Genomic DNA, 22,567 nt, shown 5'->3' with positions numbered 1-22,567 from the left:
GATTTTTGAGCCTTCGGTACAGATAGAAATGTGGCAACACTGGTCACAACTATCCGACCGATCAACTCAACACACAATCAATCATCACGCGCGCATGCCGCCGCCGCCGCCATTCGCTGTGGATCGTTAACGACGTCGATCGCGACGAATTCGCACATCGCATCGCATCGCGGCATCGGGAGATCCTGACGGGACTTTAGCTAGTCGCGAACCCCAACCAACGAACTTCAGTTCAAGCCGTGCGTTTGTCCGAGCAGGTCGTCTTCTGTCTCTCTCTCCGGGTGTTTTGCGCGATCTTCACGTGTCCCAAAAGTGCGAAGTGTGCGTCGTTACGGGTGTTCAACCTCGAGCGACCGATAATCCGAGAAACGAGTGATCAAGTGAACTACATTTGATTTCTTATTTTTTGTCAACCACGCGATTGGGATTAAGAGTTAGCTAAGAGTGTGAAGTTTCAGTTTTGGAAGTGCGTGTGGTTCGACGAGTGGAAGGTTACGCGCAAAGTTTGGAGGGGGACGAGGCGGAAAGTTTTTGACACGAAGAAAGTGCGGTTCAAGATTTTCGATTGTCAACAGTAAGAGGCCAAGAGTGGAAGCAGAACCTGCTCGGGGAATCTGTCTTAACAGTACATATCTACTCAGAGAAGGTGTCAAGTGTGCAGCTTGAAGTGATTTTGGAAGAAGGAACAAAGGAACTACTGCTGCTGCAATCATGCCGAATGCCAGTGCCATGCAGGAGCTCCACCTGAACGGAAGCGGCCCAACCAGCAATGGAGTTAGTAACGGAAATGGATACTCGACTGCGATGACGAATGGCGTTAATGGGCATCATCACATGAACGGAAATGGAAATGCACTAATGCCGATGAAATGCACCTGCAAAAATGGTTCCGTGGGGAACAGCGACAGCAACAACAATAAGGGTGAGTGGTTGATTTTTGTTCTCTTGGAATCAATTCATAGGGGTCATGCTCAAATATCGTAATAAATAAGTGTAAATGCACTGAGAAGCACAGAAATGTTACTCATACTCTGGAATAGGCATAAAATTGCGAAGAATGGCATATCAAGTATTGGAACTTAGATTGATATTTTGGAGTGACTTGCATTTTCGGCAGTATTATTTTCTTTGTCATGGTGGGCTTTCAACCTATGGTACTCAAAATTTGCATCCATGTTTTTAGCATAGAGCACAACTTTAGGTTGAATTTCAGACAATACGGACGGCAAAACACGACAGACAATTTTGACGAAGAATACACAGAGGTTAAACATACACATGTTGTTGACTACATCCGAAGAGACGAAAATAGCTTATTACTGAGTTTGGAAATAAACATCAAAGCATTGTAGGTGGGGCAAAAGTTCAACCTTAGTGGTATAATCAAAGTATCCAGAAAAAAGAATAGCAGTTGAAATACAATAAATACCATACAGTGAACTTTCAATATATGGGATATAATGGAAAACGCCAATTTCAATTATTCCGATCTGAACTCAACATACCGTTATATGAAGAACCAAGAAGAGGGCAGCAGGCCCGTAAACAGAGACATTTACGCGAAAATCGCAGGAAAATAGAGAATCACCTCCCAGTAGAAATAAATCATGCCCTGAAAAATACCTCAGAAAGAATTCAATGCAAGAATTGCTGATGAAATTTATGGTAGAATACTAACAAAGCTGCTGGGAATAATTTTAAAAGAAACATTTTGGAATATATCGAGACAGATCCCCATGAAATGAATGGTAATATTCCTGAAATGATTGCTTCAAGATTTCGAGTACAATTTCGACAGGAATTTATGAAGAAACATCCAAAATTATTTCTTTAAGATTATGTACCTGAAAAATCCTGCATGTCTGCCGATGAAAAACTTTGGGATATTTCTCAAACTATCCTGTATGTCAACCCTTTTGACCATTTTGAAAGAATTCGTAAACTGTGTGAATTCTCTTCATAGTGAAACATTTGATTATACAGCCATTCCATGAAAAACCGATCTAGTGGGTCTCCGAATTCCGTGAAAATTTGCTATTTTGTTCCTTATCCGAAATAAAAATACACGTATTTTTGGATTTTTTGATTAGGGTGACCATTTCCGAAAAAGGGTGACCAGAAAAATCGCGATTTTGCAAAATTTTTATTTTTAAAAAAATTATAACTTTTGAACCATTCGACCGATTTTCAATCTTTTTAGACGAAATGAAGGCTGAAGATTTTGACTTTTCAGGAAAAATATAAAATTTCACAAAACTTGTGTTTTTTACATGAAAAAACTCAATAGTTTCCGTTTTTTCGTGTTTTGAAGGCCTCGGGACCAAAGGGGCTATCGCTGTTCTCATTTTTTCTTGAAAGTTCAGAAAATTTTACGTATACTGTCAAATTTTCAGCGATGTATGTTTTTTAGTTTTTGAGATATATTTTTTTGAAAATAAAAAATCAGTCATTTTTTATCGGCACACACTGTAGGTCTCAGCGCATTAGATTTGTAATGTTTAAAAAAAATTATAACTTTTGAACAGCTTAACCGATTTCCAATCTTTTTGTATGGAATGAAAGCTTAAAATTTCAACTATTCAGACAAAATTGAAAAATCTGATAAAAATATGTTTAAACGTGAAAATATATAAAAATTTATTTTTTTATTTAGAAATTTTCATATACAGTAATACCTCGATATAACGTAACTCGATTTTTATTTTCGTTACGTTATATCGAGGTTACGTTGTATCGAAGCAAAAATTTTTTTTCTAAATTTCGTTCATCATGTATTGTTTGGTGAGAAAATGGGTCTTACATTGATATTATTGAACTAGCAGGCATTTTCAGTTTATCTCACATATTTTTTTAAAATATTTTTCCGTATGAAATTTTCTTATATTTTTCGTTTTGTTTTAATTTTACTTTTACCTTTTTATTTCAGTATTTCCTAATGAAATGTATTCAGGAAAAAACTTTGGAGGAATCCTTGAACACTCGGAGAAACTATACAATAAATTCATAAATAAATGAGATCTTTCAGAAATCTTTAAAAATGTTAATGTTGAGCAATCCCTGAACATTTCTAGCAAGCAGTTATGGAATTTCAAGAATTTTGTTATGAGGAACTCGTGGTAAAACTCTTAAAGCAAATCTTTTTGTAATTTCTGGACAGAATTTTAGAATGAATGTCCCAAGAATTCTTTGAAAAATGTTTTTTTTTAGAATTCATGAAGAAATCACTAGAAAACTGCCAAAAACAAGAACTATCTTCGAGTAATTTTTCATGCGAAAGTTTCAGAACGAATACGTTGTGAATTTTCGGTAGTATTTTAGGAGAGATTTCTGGAGGATCTCCGGAGGAGAATGCTCAGTTTTTGGAATCCCTGAATATATTTTAGTAATAAAAAAAAAATCCAAAGAAAAATTTCTAGACTTATCGTCTTCAAGAATTACTTGAAGAACCCAAAGAAATCATTGGAATCTTTCTTTAGAAATTCGTGTTAGAATCAATGAAAGATTTCATTTCACATAGAATTCTTGAAGAACCTAAAGTAGTATATAGAATGGTTTCTGCATAAATATTTGTAAAAAGTTCTGCAGAAAATCATAATTAAATTGGCGGAGAAATGCCAAGAAAATTGTTCTTCAGGTTTTTGGACGAATACCTGTACGGTTTTTTGAATAATTTGTAGAGCATTCCAAGAATTATAACTGGATTGTTATTTAAAAAGGCCGCTGGAAGAATTCATGAAAAAATGCTGAAATAATTTATAAATTTCTAGACTCCGGAAAAATATAAGGTATCATATGTGGAATTGTTTGTAGAATGCATAGTTGAATCCACTTTGTATCCTGGAGAAATAACAAATGAATATCTGGAGGGTCAACTTGTGGAATTTCTGGAATATCCCTGTCGGAATTATTTTAAGAATAGGTTTTAAGTTTAAACATGAATACCAGGACAGTTTAAGATAAGTCCATGGAGCAATTATTGTCGGAATATCTGGAGGCATCCTCAGAATCCGTCGAGAAATTTCGATATCGATTTATGACTGTATTCAGTGATAGTAAACGCACAGACAAACAGACGTCACACTCTTATCGTTGTCCATAGACCACCTTTTTAACGGTCGATTCAAATATATTGTAGGTGGTAAGTCCACCACCGGCAGCGCTCGCATAGTTTTTGTTCGTGTTTGACGTTTACACACTACCGCCATCTGTTGGTCTACCGGCCAAATACATCAATTTTAGCATTGGGCGTACATGCTCTCTCGACTATGATTTTGATCGCTATTTGTTATAAGTGTTACGTCTGTTTGTCTGTGGTAAACGCTTGAATTGCTTTGATTTAGTATTGGTTGGTGTTTGAATCTTGAAAAATGTTTATAGCAGTTCATAAACCATGTTTTTGATAAAAATTGTGAAAATAAATGGGGTCAAAAAAAAGTTACGTTATATCGAGGTAAAAATTACGTTATATCGAGTTACGTTATAAAGAGGTTACGTTATATCGAGGTTACGTTATATCGAGGTATTACTGTACTTTAATGCGAAAAAAAAATTTTTTTCAAAGTTTTCCATTTTTTCTATTTTTTCTGAAAAGTTGAGACCTTAAGCTTTCATTCCATAAAAAAGATTGGAAATCGGTTGAGCTGTTCAAAAGTTAAGATTTTTTTTAAACATTACAAATCTAATGCGCTGAGATCTACAGTGTGTGCCGATGAAAAATGACTGATTTTTTATTTTCATAAAAATATATCTCAAAAACTAAAAAGCATATATCGCTGAAAATTTGACAGTTTACGTAAAATTTTCTGAACTTTTAAGAAAAAATGAGAGCAACAATAGCCCCTTTGGTCCCGAAGCCTTCAAAACACGAAAAAACGGAAACTATTGAGTTTTTTCATGTAAAAAACACAAGTTTTGTGAAATTTTATATTTTTCCCAAAAAGTCAAAATCTTTAGCCTTCATTTCGTCCAAAAAGATTGAAAATCGGTCAAACGGTTCAAAAGTTATAATTTTTTTAAAAATAGAAATTTTGCAAAATCGCGATTTTTCTGGTCACTTTATTTCGGAAATGGTCACCCTAATCAAAAAATCCAAAAATATGTGTATTCTTATTTCGGATAAGGAACAAAATAGCAAATTTGCACGGAATTCGGAGACCCACTAGATCGGTTTTTCATGGAATGGCTGTATAAGGACATGTATGATTAAATGACTCGCAAGGTGCCATGATAGGTCATTTAAGCATGAATAAATATAAATAAATAAATGAACTTTTTAAATCGTTCGCCACCACTTCTCCCATGGATATCGTCATTCAAGCGTGTTGTTCTCGCTTTCGCGAAAATAAACCGCCATGTCCGACATTCGTTGTTGGTAAAACCCGGTACGGCGATCAATTAATTGTCACCCGGACAACATTGCTCAACATTTGTATCTTCTTGATTGCATCATGCGTGAATCCCCACTCGGATAAATTAGTGACTTTCCATAGGTGATCAACAACAACCGATTCAGTGTTTTACACCTTCGTGGTCAGCGTTATATTTATAACGCTGCAATCAAATATCTTGAGGCATGTTCAAAGCTGTAGTATTTATTGAATGTATATTATAATCAATGAATCATTTCCATTATCAATTATTTGCTTGTCAAAGACTTGAACAATATTCACATATAAAATCTAGATAGAAGCACATTAACATAATCAAACGAAGAATATCATTTCTTTGAAATCCTCAGTCCCAGCTTGCAATCATATAAAAATGTACTCATTTTCAAAATCCGACGCGAATGACGTGGGTTATAAAATTTTATGACAACCCATGAATTTCCTTTGCTGGACTGTTTCCTACGCCTCTTTCTCGGTAGAACGGAAATGTGTCCACTCAACATCTTCGAAAATTTCCACTTCCCACTTTTGAATGGGCAAAGCTTCCAAGAATCGTTACACGATCCACATTTCTGAACCCACTGACTGCTCTTTATTCATTGCATGCATTGGCAATTCAGCGGGTCATCATCCAGTCTACGTCTCGTCCTTTCTGCACTTGCTTGATTGGCTACTACCTACCAGAGACGATTCTCGGTGTGAATTCCCAAGCACGGAGTTGTCGAACAGCATACATTTCGCCCAAGAAGCTGGCGTGTGGGTGGATGAGAAGAATTCTCACAGTGAGCGCTCTGAATCGATTGTCATATCACAGCACGATTGATGCGATGCTGAGATTGTGTGTAGCTATACTTCAAGAGGATTCTCAGCAACGAAAGAGAACTGTTGTACACTGAGCGCAGTTCATTGAAAACCTTTCTCAATTCTCTCTTCGTTTTAGAATTTTTGCCACTTTTCGTTACCAGTGTTCTTCCCCATCCTGATTCACAATCATGATGGCTTGAGAGCCGCAGTAGGCCACGTACTTTCCATCACTTTCCGGTGTGGGATTTTCCCGATTCATTTGACTCTCCCTCGCACTCTTATTTACGCATCGAATCGCACGGAAATGTTTTCTTTGGCTCCCACTCCGTACAATGTAGTTCCCTGTGATTCTCACCAGTTTGCTTTGATTTGTGTCATCACCCCCCGTAGCACATCACCCCTCACAATCAAAGTGGTCGCTCACCCACGCAATTTCATTCACACATCCTCAGCCTTTCATTCAGTGTCAGCGAGTAGCAAATCGACCTCCTTTCGACTGAAAGTGTAAATCGTTGGAATGATGATTCTGAGTGGTTAAATTGACAACTGTTAGGCAGTTTTGAGTTGCTTCAACACGATGGTTCAAATAGTATATAATTAAGCCTACTGAATGTAGCAGTTGATTCAATGTAATTTATGGTGACTATTACTGAGATGAAAGGTTCCCGAGAAGTGATTATAAAGCTTTCAAGTTTCTTCCCATCCGTTTGCTATTCCTTTACTGACTGCTTTGAAGAACGTTCCATTGTGATTCTTTCTCAGAACATGGCAAGTACAGACAACTCTCGATTACTCGATGTTAAAAGGACCATCGAGTTAAGGAGGTATCGAATTACAGAACAAAAAAAAAACAAGTAAATGAGATCCAAATTCTATGGTTTTGTAACTCGATATCGAGATATGGAATATCGAATATGGGAGAGTTGACTGTAGTACCGATACGAGTTCAAAGACGACAGTCTGTGTTGATCAGTGGTTACACATCCTTGCCTTTGGTCAACATGCATCAAATGAGAAGTGTTTACTATCTTGATGGAGTACCCATGCTGTCCTTGCTCCGTCAATATTTGTTAAGGTAAAGATGAATTGAGACTATGAATTTTTAAGAACACAAATGTAGAGAATAAGATAACATCATTGTTGCATTAACAGTTTGATCGATGGTTATCAGTAGCTAATAAGCAAATAATCAAGTTTTCTGAATCCTCAAAGGATTCTGAGAAAAATCCTCAAAGGATTCTGAGAAGAATTTTCATTGGTTTCTTAGAAGCATCCTCATAGGATTCTGAGAAGAATCCTCATTGGATTTATGAGAAGAATCCTTGTAGGACTCTAAAAAGAATCCTCAAAAGATTCTGAGAAGAATCCTCATAGGATTCTGAGAAGAATCCTCAAAGGATTCTGAGAAGAATCCTCAAAGGATTCTGAGAAGAATCCTCAAAGGATTCTGAGAAGAATCCTCAAAGGATTCTGAGAAGAATCCTCAAAGGATTCTGAGAAGAATCCTCAAAGGATTCTGAGAAGAATCCTCAAAGGATTCTGAGAAGAATCCTCAAAGGATTCTGAGAAGAATCCTCAAAGGATTCTGAGAAGAATCCTCAAAGGATTCTGAGAAGAATCCTCCAAGGATTCTGAGAAGAATGCTCCAAGGATTCTGAGAAGAATCCTCAAAGGATTCTGACAAGAATCCTCGAAGGATTCTGAAAAAATGTTCCGCGGATATCTTCTCAGAATTCTCACAGGATATTGAAAAAAATTCAAACAGGATTTATTTTGGAAATAATCCAAACATGATTCTGAAAAGAATCCTCACAAGATTCTGAAAAGAAAAAAGATATTGAGAGAAACTTTGAAGCAAATTTGCGAAGAATCCTCAATAAAATTTGAGAAGACTCCTTTCAAGATACTTCACAGCATTCTGAGAACCATTCCAGCATTCCGTTTTTAATCCTTTCATAATTCTGTTTTGAGTACATTCAGAGTTCCAGCATTGATTCTTTCAATATTCCGGTATCATTCCTGTCAGGTTTCCGTCCAGAATCCTCCCAGGATTCCTTTCATTATAATATTTTTTCATAATTATTCTACTATTTCATGAATAAAAAATTTTGGCCGTATTTTATACCAATGGGGACCATTGTGAAGCAATAAAAATGTGGAGAGTTTTCTTAAGGATGATGCCTGTATGAAGCAGTGATTTTTCGAAGACCAGTCAGTGCTGCCAAACTTCAAGTTTATATTTCAAATGTTATTGGTTCAACCGTTCAATTCACTTAATTTCTCTATCACTGAGACTCCGAACAGTTGACATTTAAAAGACGAAGAAGCCGAAGCACATCCTTCTTCTTCTTTTTCTTCTTCTTGGCATTAACGTCCTCACTGGGACAGAACTTGCTTCTCAGCTTAGTGTTCTTATGAGCACTTCCCCAGTTATTAACTGAGAGGTTTCTTTGCCAAAACTGCCATTTTCGCATTCGTATATCGTGTGGCAGGTACGATGATAATCTATACCCAGATAAGTCAAGAAAATTTACATTACGAAAAGATCCTGGACCGACCGGGAATCGAACCCAGACATGGCTTTGCTTTGTAGCCGCGGACTCTAACCACTCGGCTAACTAAGAAATATGAAATGTTAGCCGTATTTTAAAGTAATGGCGACCATTGTGGAGCGATAAGAATATTTATCATACAAAGTGAAGAGCTTTCTTAAGGATGATGCCTGTATGATTCTGTGATTTTTCAAATACCACTCAGTGCTGCCAAACTTAAAGTTTGTAAGGCAATTTTTTTCGTTCAATCGTTCAATTCAATTCACTTCATCTTGTTATCAGTATCACTGAGACTCTGATCAGTAGACATTTAAAAGGCGAAGAAACGAAAGCACATCTGATGCTATTCAAAATCGTTACCACCGTTAACGACAACACTGATCCACCCCTCTCCAGAATCCTCCACATCTTCACGGAAGATGACGCATCCAAGTGGACCCCACTTCAGCGCTTTTCTGATTTTGCTTATTGTGAGTGAACTGACCGACCGACCGTCTGTTGGTAGAAAGTCTTCTCTCAAATCTCGTCCTCAAACTCCATCATCAGAGATGATTAGGGTGTCGCAGAAAAAACATCAATGTTTGAAATGTCATGGTGCTCAATCCAATTTTTTATGCAATTTACAATTTTTGTTCAATTTATTTTTTTTTTCATTCTATTCTATTTGAAATTGTTCGTTATTATTCAATTAATAAATTATGAAAAATTTTATATTCCAAAACTTGGAATAACTTTTCGTTAACACTATTTTAAATTATATTTTCGAGAAAAAAGATTGGCAAAAAGGATATTGCCGTTTGAATAAATGAAAAATATAAAACTTGTTTTTCAATTTCTCTATTAATCAACATTTTAGCCTTGAGTACTACACCGTACTATGGATTACTAGAATTATCAGTGAGGATCGTACAGTTTGTGATTTGTTTAAGCCGTATAGGCCTGAGTTAAACAAAAAAAAAACTAAACCGCTTAGTGAATACCTAGCGGATTTCCATTATTTTTTGACAGTATACTCGTACATACTTGTACAATGTACATATCTTGTTTCTAAAAGTGGTCAAACTATCTCGGGAATGTACCTATGGCCGGAGTTACTGCGGTGGGTAACTGGGTCAGGTTGGGTGACAAAAGTTCTGTGTTTATGTGTCCCTGGAAGTAGGCAATTTCAAATTACAAATAATTTCCAGAATCGGCTGTAATGTGGCCACTTTATCAATGAGTTTTATGAAAAATGCATCCGCGCAAATCTTCTAATAAACGATCAAACTAGATAACCATGTGTCCTACATTTGATTGATGACCATTGTTGGGTCCCCGGGATGCCTCAAATTTATGATAAAGTGGCTAATTTGTATCGTAACATCGTTTTATCCTTTCGACGTTTTGAGATTCGATATTTTGGCATTCAACGTTTTGTCTCTTTGTTCCAAAACCTTGCTGGTGGTGTGATGAAACAACGAAAGACAAACCATCAAATCCCAAAACGTCGAAATGACAAAAAGGCGAAGGGACAAAATGTCGAATGGACAACACGTCGAAAATAAAGAAATTGCAGGAAACGAAACTTCTCGGAAGAATGATTCATTTTCGAAAAAATAAATAATCAGTTATGTGCCAAACGGTATTCATAGCATATTTTATCAATTTTGATGTGAAAAAAAGAAGTCTAGCTAACAATGTTAAAAATTCACCGCTTTGGACGCTTTGTATTTTCGACGTTTTGTTTTTCGGCATTTTGTTCCTCAACCTTCAAAACTAATTGTCTTCAAGGAACAAAGGCACAAAGGTGGAGCAAGAGTTCAAACAAAGTGTGGGACAACAGTTTGATGGCCGAAACACAAAATATCGATAGTATGTTTTGGGACAAACTGTCGAAAAATGAAACATCGAAAGACAAAACTTCGAATGTCAAAAGGTCATTGTTAGCTAAAGTTCGTTTTTTTCACATCAAAATCAATTATATATGCTAAGAGTAACGTTTGGCTCATAATTTATTGTTTATTCTATCGGAAACGAACTATTCTTCCAAGATATTTTGTTTCTTTAATATCTTCATTTTCGACGTTTTGTCCTTTCGACGTTTTATCATTTCAACCTTTTGGCATTCAATATTTAAAATTTCGACATTTTGTCAACCAAACTTTTGCAGAAAAATACGCACTAAATATTCATTAAAAATTGCCCAAAATAGGGTTATATACCAAAAATAGCCGTTATTTGAAAAAAAAAAATAACTAAGTATAACGTGAAATTTCGGTGCCTTTTTCCACCCGATCAGCTAAAAATCTCCAAATTTGAAGATGATATGTGTATGTCAGGCAACTTGCGATTTTTTCTGCGCGATAATGTATGTATATCTCGAACTTCTGCCCCACTGATATAACTTTCGCCACAATATGGGCCAAGAATGATATCCAAGCATTAATGCAAAACTAAAGTCACCTCAAAGCATCCTTATAATCAGCCTAGAAACGTCCTTACAAAAAAAAATCGGGGAATATTTTATTTTTATTATGTTTCATGTGATGGAAAATTGACCGTAAATTAAAATGTTCTTATACGTGAAACAACAAAGAAACCTAACTTTTCCAAATCGCAGTCGATTTCTGTAATATTTGAAGTGCATCTTACTTGAATAGCATTCGAACATTTGTTTCGAATTGAGCTACAAATCTCCAAAAGAAACTTTTACTCCACTCAAACTTTTGCCCCACTTTACTTTATGTTCTTAGTCCAATTATCTCCTTGTTTTGATTGGTTCTCGTTCTTTCTAGTTCATTAGCCTGGCACTGAAGACTAATCCTCATGAAAAGGGTAAATTGCAGCACTTTTCGGGAAAACGGGTCTTTTAGGGAACTGAAGATTGAGGAAACGACATTTGTAGAAAAGTAACACAATCCACACAAACGGCAATACCTCAGCCCCTTGACAATACTTGTTAGATGTTTTCAACAAAAAAAAATCACCAAAATAATAGTATCGGGGACATGTTTCTAGTTTTGATATGGAAAATTATATATCATATGTATATTTCAAATTGAATATTGACCAGAAAATGACCTGAAATACCGATTGTATTTTGGTTTTAGTATGTGAAGACAAGTGAATTTAAGATTTCCAAAAACGCAACACGCTAAACTTCATCCGCTCAAAAATGAATGACGAGTACACAAAATCGGCCTCTCTTCATGCAGCACAGATTCTGTGCAAAGGGGGCTGTACACAGTTTTGTGTAAACGGTGGTAAACAAACCGAATGAGTGAAATGCGCACAGAGGAGAAACGCTTGGAATGCGGAATTCGCTTCCATTTTTGTTTTGCTTCTGAAAACATTAAAAAAAAACATTCAAATTTTCTAGTTTTCAGAGATTTTTTCATTCGAATAGCCGAAGCGGAAGCAAAGAGTTTTGAGTTCTGTTTGATCTCTCGACCTTGCTTTTGCCGGGGCGACCTGCTTTTGCCGAGGCGAGCAACTAGGGCAGGATCAAACATGTCGCGCGTCGGTCTAGTAAGTGAAAAAGTGGCGTGATCGGTGAGTTCGGTTAAAGTAAGTGAAAAAGTGCCGCGATCGGTTCGTTCTTTTTGATCCTTCGACCTTGACACTTGCTCCTGGGCAGTGCGTCGTTTTTTTTTCCTTTTCGGGTCGCGCGCCTTTTTTTCTGATTGCTTTTTTATAGGCGAGCAAACGAGTGAAGCTGAAAGTGGATTGTGGCTGCTCAGTTAAGGATAACAGATCAATTGGTGAGCTCGTTTCATGCTACTATTTCTAATCTATAAAATATGTATGACTGCACATTTAATCGTTACAATGGTGGGATGTAAATATGATTTTTCAACAAACTATGGATGGTTCGTCACTGTTAGTGTCGCCACAAACTCTGATTCATGATTTATTTATGTTTAACATTTTTTTTTTTTCAGAACGCCTCTTATATACCTTTATTTTTGTAATTAAAAAAACTTTGAATTTTGGTTGAATTTGGTTCGACACTACAAGTGTAGACTTGCGAAAGGTTCACTTTATTCAACAAACTTTGGATGATTCGCAACTGTAAGTGTCGGCATAAGAATAAGAGTGTTCTGTGATGTCCCAACCAATCGAGTTTTTTGTTTCTTTTCAAATGAGTAAAATATAATAACACATGCTTTCGTCCTGACAGCTGTAGGAATGTTACATTTAGGTATTTGCTCAACAAACTTTGAATGGTTCGTCACCTCAAGTGTCGGCAAAATTTTCCACTATATAGAAATTGTTCATATCAAATGAAAATATTATATTTACGTATAAGCATGTATATATCTCACAAATCATTATTTATCATGGTCTAATCGCTTATCAAAGTGAATCCTGTGACCCAACGATCCTTCCCATTAACAAACATCCCTCCCAGTAACCTTTGTGGAGATGCAGAGTCAAACACGGTCTCCAAATAGCAAAGGTTACACACTAACATTCCTTCCCCCAATCCCACCTGACTGCAAGGACGTGGCCGGCGCCGTTATTGACCTTGTTCAAATAGAGGCACTGAATTATGCACATTGAAGAAGATTATGGCCAATCCCAGTCGAACTTCTAGTTGATTCTTTGTGCATTTTCACTGACTTCGGTCAATCACGGAATAGCAACCATTGATATGTGTAGTCAGTCTAAGCTAAGCTAAGCTAAGCGAATAGCCGAAGCGGAAGCAAATGGGGAAAAAACTTTCACATTTGCGATAAGTTTCCAACTTTTCGCCTGAAAAAATACCGGAAAACTTCGCTTTCTACCAATGTTTGCTGCCGCGCGAGAGATGACTGACAATTCCATTTCCATCAATCCGCGAACAGCCAATGGCCAACACATCGGTTACACATAAGGACTGTTCATTTTATAAAGTGGACACTTTGTTTATGCTATATCTTTTTTATTTATTGATAAAATCGTAATCGGTTTTCTGTGTACCGTTGAACTATTATTCTATAGTACTATGAAAATATAAAATCTTAGAAAATGCTTTTGGTTGAAGAGCAAAATAGTTTTTCAAAAAACTCCTAACAAAAGCTGTTCGTCAAAGTTTAACATTATTTTTCGCAAAACAAAAATCCTAATTTTTATGAACAAATTGTATGTTTGTATCCTTTACTATTCGACTAAAGGTATAGCTTTAAAAAAATCAGTTATATTCCACCATTCTCTGACATTAGGTAACTTTTGTGATTTATCCATTTATGGCCAAGTTTGCTGATACACCATCCTTTCACTCTCAGCAACAGAGAAAAGTGAAAAGCGTGTTCAAAACTAGTTTGGATTACTAAAGAAACTATATTTGTATTAAAGAGAGCTAAATCGTGAGTTTAAACCACAGTCTTAAGTATAAATTTTACTGTTTATGGTAGTTTTACTAAAAAGTCTCATACTTTTAAAATCATGTACGCATATTCATCATTCTACAGCAAATTGTAAACGGTTTTCTCCGATTTTTTCAATTGGTAATCTCAGAATAACATATTATGAAAATGATATATGGATAATAAAAATGGATTTTATTACAGCAGTGTTGCCAATTTTGATGATTGTCAATGTACTTTGATAGGTCTTCTAGGAATTAAGCAATCGTGTTTCTATTGTGCTTTAAATGTGACGTGGGGACTTAATAAGTAACTCTATGAAGGCGTAAGTTATTTTCCATATTAATACTATATTAGTACTTCCGTCAGGACGTGTTGGTTAAAAACACATTCTACTCATATCAATTCCCTTCAAATTTAAAATATTTTTCTTCAAAAGTATACTCCAAAAATAACTTGATTTTTTCCATCAGGATTCTGATTGATGATGCTTTCGAAGAACAAGCCTTTTTTGAAAATAAAAAATATGAATTATCGAAATTTCCAGCCAATTTCTAACAATCATTGATTTTGATAACCTCCAAAAATCGACCGTTCTAATCGTTGTTACACATTTGTGTGAAATTTCATTATTTTGGAGAATTTGTATTTTTACAACATTGTACAATACTAGTCGAACGATGTGCAGAAAACCGATTGAAATTTCATTGATAAATTAAAAAGATACAGCATGCACAAGGTGTCCACTTTATAAAATGCACAGTCCTTAGCATGAGTGCGACTTACACAGAATTTTCACTCAGCCAGCGAGTCCTGCATTGGTTGCCTCATTCTGTGTAGTTCTAACACATGTGCTGCGTTGAGCAAGCTTGGCGTGAACAATCGAGTGAGTGTTTCGCACATTTTTCTTCATTTATTGACAAAATAGGCCCTCCTGGAAGCTGTGTGAGGTGCTCAGGAGTGGCAACATATGTTTACATAGGGTCTCTTCCTTATTTATTGACATGTTCAGACGAATTCACGAAGATAGAAACGTTCCATAATAGGGTTTGGACATGAAGCTGAAATTTCACCAAAAAAAGCTCTTCATTAATTAACATATTCATTCGAATTCACAGAGGTTTAATTCTATCAAAAACATATCAAATCAAGTTATAATGTTTGATACAAAGTATCAAAATTATAATACTGTTCGATATACGATAATATTTTATATTTTTGAGATGCATAACTATCTATTTATTTTGTTATAAAGTTGTTAAAAATGACCAAAAATATAACTTAAAGGGAAATAAAACACATTATGTTATATTTTTGTTTTATTATGTTCTGTGGATAACGGAGCCTAACAAAATTATATCATAATATGATATGCATATCATATTCTGATAAAATTGTATTATATTTTTGTTACTAGCTTCTAGTCGGGCTATGTTCGAAAAAACCTTATAATATAATAACATGTGCTGATATAATTTTGTTATGTAACCTTAGTCGGGAAGACAAAACGTCGAATGTCAAAACGTCATTGTTAGCTAAAGTTCGTTTTACCACATCGAAATCAATTATATATGCTAAGAGTAACGTTTGGCACATAATTTATTGTTTTTTCTATCGGAAACGAACCATTCTTCCAAGATATTTTGTTTCTTTAATATCTTCATTTTCGACGTTTTGTCCTTTCGACGTTTTGTCATTTCAACGTTTTGGCATTCAATATGTTTGACAGGCATACTTTATATCAGCCGTAAAATTATCTTTGCTGAAAAATACACACTAAATGTTCATCAAAAAATTGCCCAAAACCGGGTTAATCATAATATACCAAAAAATAGCAGTTTTTCATAAAACCAAGTGAAAATGTTAAATTTTGGTAACATTTTTTGCACGATGAGGCAAATTTAGATAAATTTAAAGATAGTATGTGGACTTTAGGCAATTTGCACTTTTTTTCATTAGTTAATACATGGGTCGAACTTTTGCCCCACTATGGGCCAAAAATTGTTTCCAAGCATTTTTCATAGCGTTTAAGTGCCTTGAATATAAGTGCTTTATACAACTCTAGCTTGATAAAATGGACCAATAAGAGACCAGACAGGAATTTTTTTTTCCTAAAGATTCAGAGATAATACCGAAGATTAAGTTATTATTTCCTGTGGAATTCCTCCAAGATTTTTTTAAGGAATTTCTTCAAGAATTTTGTTTTGGATATCTCAAGAATATAACCTGGATTTTAACAAGGATAACAATAGAAATGATCAAGGAATTTCTCCAAAGATTCTTTTAGATATTTTTCAATGAAGGCCTACGTCCTCCATGATTGTATCAGGTGATTCTTCCATCGATTTCCTCTGTAGCAACTGTAGAATTCGGTTGAAGGATTAGTGAAAATATACCTGTACAAAATCGCTAGAAGAATTTCTGGGAGTATTGGTATAGGAATTTCTAGAAAAAAATCTAGAGGGATCCCAGTATGAGTCCCTGAAAGTATTTCAAATGAAATCTCTGGAAAACCACTAGAACATCGTTTCCCATACTTGGGTTTCGTGACCCCCCAAAGTCTCGACAGTTCGCTTTTCATATTACAACATATTGGGAAACGATGCACTAGAAGATTTCTTGAAGTTTTTTCATAAAATATGTGAGAGGAAATTCTTAATGAATCTGCTGAAAAGTTTTATTAAAGTCTTTGATTTTTTTTCTATGGAGCCCGTAGAATTTTGCATCAGGATTCACTGCAATCCTAATAAGGGAAAAATAGACACTATAGGACATTTTTAATAAAAAAGAGATCTTAGAGATCTTATATTTAAAAAAGACTATTTAGATACTTTCATTAAAATAGAGACGTACCCAGAAACAATACTAACTGAATAACAGTTCTTTCAGCTGAAATATGTTTGAGAGCGGTTGGTTCCAGTGTTGCATTTAAACGCGTTCAAGTAGGCTTGAACATTGAGCAGTTCAAAAATTTGAACCCATGCGAGCAGAAAATTGAACGCGAAATGAAATCTGTCTTCATGGCAGACAAAGGACATAATTCAATGCGGAAGTTTTGCAAAGAAGTTAAGAAACATTCAAGGTTCCATGTATTAAGACACTGATATTCATTGACATTGTCAAAAAAAACATTGAATTATAAAATCTACTAAGATGTATTGAATAAAAAAAAAACATTACCTACATTAATTTAAATTTCAAATTGGTTCACGTTCATAGGCAGTTTGAAGTATTTTTAACGTTATAAAATAGTTTGACTCTGGTAATGAAAACCTTATAAAAACATTACAATAACCATCGTGACCGCAATACAACCCGGAATATCTCCGGCATGGTTGGTTCCGAATTCAGCATTGTCCATTAAAGTCAAATTACTGGTACTTTTTTGAAGTCAACTGAGAGTGATTTAAGAAAAATGAATTGAAATTGACGAAATGGCAGCTATTTGCCTTGTTGGAGGTCGGGGGCGTAAAGGTTTAACTGTTCAGACCTTGTTTTTAGCTTTAGAAATGATTTTTATCTGTTATTTTCTCCTCACTAGAGAGGAATTGAAAGCATACCTTCAAATTATATCATGCAGTCAGCGATCTCAATATCTATACGATGAAAGCTTTCAAAGCGTCAACGATGGGGTGAGATTCTTCGCAAACTTTGTCTCCAACATTCTCCAGAATCAAATTATATAATGGACTTATATCTGGAGCTTTGGATACTTACACACATTTCAGAATAAACGACTCATTCTAGAAAGCTGGGTTGCATAGCCTAAAAACCTTGCTTTCATTCTTGTAAATTTTTGTCAACGTTTCGGTCTTTGTTGTGGCCTTCCTTGTGGCTGGATTTCTATACTTATTGCTTTAAATCGATCCCTGTAGAAGGTCCCAAAAAAGACCTAAACGTTGTCGAAGATTTGAAAGAATCAATACAAGGTTTGTTACCTGTACAGCCGAAAAATGCCCTTGAAAGTAGCACGTGTTTTTTTTTATTCGGTTGCATGTTTCTGCGGTACAAGTGACGAAGTCAAGACTAATTCGTGTTTTTCTAGTGCGGAACAAAAAGAATCGTCAGTAGTGCGTGATCTTTTTATTTGGTTGCATGTTCCGGTGGGACGAGCGACGGAATCAAGACCAATCGTATTCGGTTCGTGTTGTTCGAGTGCAAAATGCTTCATGTGCAGCCGAGGATGAATTGTCAACTGGTGAGATCGTTTGATGCTTATGATAATTCATTTTTGTCGTTGCAAAGCTACTTTTATTTTCAAGCAAACTTTGAAAGGTTCTTCACTACAAGCGTCAACTTTTTCCTGTTTCATTTAATTTTAATATACCTTTCTGTTTACGTCATTACTAAAACTAACCTTTGAATAGTTGGACATCATGGATCGCATCACCGACGAAAGGTGACTCCCAGATCTTTTTACTTCCTTTCTAACCACACCTTTCCCGTCATAATTGTGGAGATGCAGAGGTATTCTCGATCTCTAGAGGCAACGATCATTACACAATAACGTTCCTTACCCTTCCTAACTGACTGTAAGGACTTGGCCGGCGCCGTTATTGATTAATAATATGAGAGCTGCTAAAATTTCACTTCGAGAATATGCAGCAAATCCCATCCCTTATTCATTTGGATCGAACCGCAATTCTTACCTGTTCTGATCAATCTTATCATGTACAGTCATTCTACACAGTTCGAACGAAAAGTGTAAATTTCTGAGACATATAATGCACATAATTGGAGCGTGGAATATCATGGATATTTACATGATATGTCATGTAAACTTCAATTATATGTCATGTAATCGAGCAGGATCCTGAGTGATTACATGACATATAACACAATTTTACATGATTTCAAACTGAAATTTACATGACATTATGTTTACATCGCATAAATGAAGTTTACATGACGTGTAATCTTCATTATTTTTAACTGTGTATGCTATGCTATGCTATACATGCTATGTACGAAAAATGCCCTCGATTTTTCTAAACTTATTTTTCTAATGATGGTATACAACAAATAGCATATCTTCAAATCTAGGATTGAGAACTTTTCGAGCATTGGTTTTGTTTTTCTGGGCCACCCTAGTAATGATGCTCTAAGAATCTCGCGCCGTGATTCCTGACTGCATGCTCTGACGAAGGCATTAAAGCTCCTCACTCGGTTTCATGCCGGTTGGGTTGGGTTGGAGGGCTGCGGACACGCACAGACACATGCACACCCCATAAATACGGGCGCCCCGAGCAGTGACTTTTCAGTTGGACTTGGACTCGTGGGCTTGGATGTGTGTGCGCTCCTCTGTGAAATCCGCGTAGCTTTCCATCGTGTCTTTAGCCATATTGTAGACTCGCGGAGGAGATTTGGATCGATCGATAGCACACGCGTTTGTGAGGAAGGAATCGTTCGGTGAGCTCGTGACGACTATTCGATTCGGTGGTAACGAGAGCGATTCCGAAGGATACGGATAGCTGATTGGTGTTGGGTAATTAATTCGATAGTGTTTTGACTCTCCGAATACAAAGAGGACAAAGGGGAAACTCGTTTCAAACCAGGAAGAAGTGGATCAACCCGTTGCTGGATGGATGGATGGATGAAGGGTCCTTGAAATTTGACGGACAAGAGCAGTGACCCAACAGCGTTGGACAAAACATTTGCTACTTTTTCGATTGTACATACAAAATAAACAATTTTGGTTGGCTAAATCTCAGTTACTCATACTGATTCGTATGAGCTAACTCAGCTTTAACTTGAATTGAAAATATGAGAGTTCTACATAATAATTATCTTTAGCGAACTTGTTCAGTCTGTCTCAATCAACAACTTAGCTGAAGATACCATGAAGCTATTCCATTATCTTTTGAGTCAATTATTAAATTTTGTTTATAAATTAACTTTACATTAACAATAAGTTTTTGATCTCATGGTCAAAAGAACATTAAAAAAATATGTTAAAATTTATATTATATCTGAAAAATAGTGAAAATTTCAGTTAAATCGATTCATAAGTAATTCCTAACACTTTCAAGTTGACTTTTTTGTACGGGAAATCTAATATGTAGCAATCGTATGGTCGACTACTGTAATTCGCCCGGGAGGGTTGTAAATTGCGATTCGAAATCCAATCGATGGCCAACCGGAATCAACAGGTGTCGACGTAAAAAGTTACTGTGTCGGATGGAAGCAACAGTTGGTTGGTTTGTACCAAGTGGAGTGTTCTCCCCCGCTTCTCGCAGTTCGCTAGCAATGGTAGCGAGAAAATCCCCATCTGGTTGACTGACGAGAGGCACTAAGTGAGGAAAACCTGTTGCATTTGAAATTCTGATGATATGTCATTGATGATGGATTATGGGGCTGAGCAGGGGAGGAGTGCAAGGAAGGACGGCATGAGTTGTTTGCTATTGAAGAATCGATTTCGCTTAATTGCTGCTAATGTATGGGGGTGAGGATATGTGATTTTTTTCTGAACTCATGGTCGAGTGGATTACTCGTGGAACTGGTACAATTAGTGACAATGTTGTTTGTGAATTGAATGGGTACACACTTAAAATAAATCGCAGTATCCTGTGAAATAAATCACCGAATATGAACTGTAAACAATAAAAACACAGATTTTCCTGTGAAATCTACTATTTTACCGACAAAATCCGTGAAATCAGCTATTTTACCAGAGAAAATCGGTGAAATCTACTATTTTAACGGAAAAAATGAAACAAACCATTTTACTGTAACCCTGTGAAATACTAACGAACAGTTCGGTAAAAGCATATTTTTCACCGAACTTCTGTGAAATCCTGTGACAGCCGCTCTGGCAGGCATGAACTTCCTTTTGTTTCAGTTTTTGCACACCACTAACAAGCAGTGAAAGCTGGCTTAGTGGTAGAAAGCCTGCTTCCTGATCGGTAGGTCAGGAGTTTGATCCCGGTCGATTTTACAAGACTGTTCGGTGATTTTTCACCGAACCTTCAGCTGTTGAGATTACGGTGAAATTTCACCGTAATCCGTAATTTTTTTAAGTGTGTACTTTTAGCATATTGGCTATTTGTTGAAAACTTGAAAGTTGACAATTTTTCAAATTATTTGACTGAGTTTGAAGCAAAGGGGAGTAAAAGACAAAAAACTAGTTTTAGGAAAACCGACGTTGTCACTTACATGCCTTTGGACCCCTTATTCAAAATCAATTGTAAAGTATGGCGTTTTAGTAAGCTTAATGATTCTAAAATACAGTCGCCTCTGCACATCTCGATAACGAAGGGACATCATCGAGAAAAGGAGAGATCGAGACAAAGAACACATTTTTGATGAATACTAGATTGAAAAACACTCCGTTGCCAAGAAAGTAATACACAAACAGACGTCATTTTGCGCTCCTAATTTGTTTTGAATCCCAAAACTTCGGTCTAGTAGCTTTCGATATTGGTCATATCGACATACGGAGAGAAAATCGAGAACGAAAAATCAACAGAAACACATCGACACAGAACCACATGGAGATATCGAGATAAGGAGGATATCGAGATATGGAGAGTGAAATGTATGTAAATTGAAGGGACTTATGAAATCATCGACATAGGGAGAGATATCGAGATGTAAAATATCGAGATGTGGAGAGTCGACTGTATAAAATAATATTACGAATCTAGTACACGACACTGAAGACGGTCTTACAGTTGTGGTCGAAATACGCTTATCTGTCAAAGGATACAAACTCTAGTGGATCGTTTCCACTTTATTGGTATTTTTTGGTGACGGGTAATGATTTCCGATATAGAAATTTTACGTTTCAACCTACTTTATTTCGGTCATCTTCAGAATTAGGTATACCGCCGAGACGGACGAACGGTTGGCGGAATTTTTTCTGAAGATGACCGAAATAAAGTAGGTTGAAACGTAAAATTTCTATATCGGAATTAATTACCCGTCACTGAAAAATACCAATAATGTGGAAACGATTAAGAGAACGGTGATCAAAACCACAGCAAGAAACTCTAGTGGATTTAATGGTAAAGTACTAAATTCGGGTTTTCGTTTATTTGGAAAAAATAATGTTAGTTCTTATAAAATTAGATGTTTAATAATAGCCTAAAATAAGCAATTCAAAAAGACATAAGGCCCAGCTTTTTTCGATGATAGGATAAATGGTCCAATAGTGGAGGTACTAAGCACGATTCAACTTCATTTAATCGCTCAAAATTCAAAAAACGCAATTAATGTACATACCACAGACAAACAGACGTAACACTTAGAACGAATCGCAATCAAAATCATAGTCGCGAGAACATGTACGCTCAATGCTAAAATGGCTGTGTTTGGCCGAACAGGTGGCGGTAGTGTGTAAACGTCAAACTCGAACAAAAACGACGCGAGCGCTACAATTGGGCGATTGACCACCTAACATATATTTGAAGCGATCGTTAAAGAGGTGGTCGATGGACAGCGATGAGAGTGTGACGTCGGTTTGTCAGTGTACATACTATTCTTGTAACGGGAAGTAACG

General features: G+C 36.1%; 1 protein-coding gene across 3 annotated transcripts in view; it reads left to right on the top strand.

Moving 5' to 3' along the window:
- The first annotated feature begins 229 nt into the window (after window positions 1-229).
- LOC5574112 (GTP cyclohydrolase 1) overlaps window positions 230-22,567 on the top strand; it is a 71,352-nt gene continuing 49,014 nt past the window's right edge. The window contains exon 1 of one of the 3 annotated variants that reach the window (XM_021840399.1): window positions 230-922. In XM_021840399.1, the coding sequence (XP_021696091.1) occupies window positions 712-922 (211 nt within the window). In that variant the 5' untranslated portion in view covers window positions 230-711. Of the gene's footprint in view, window positions 923-19,326; window positions 19,556-22,567 lie in introns of those variants that run through there. The other 2 variants (XM_021840397.1, XM_021840398.1) reach the window with 2 other exon arrangements.

The sequence above is a fragment of the Aedes aegypti genome, chromosome 2 (genome assembly GCF_002204515.2).
Source record: "Aedes aegypti strain LVP_AGWG chromosome 2, AaegL5.0 Primary Assembly, whole genome shotgun sequence".
NCBI classification, from domain to species: domain Eukaryota; kingdom Metazoa; phylum Arthropoda; class Insecta; order Diptera; family Culicidae; genus Aedes; species Aedes aegypti.
This window is presented reverse-complemented; position numbering and strand designations above follow the sequence as displayed.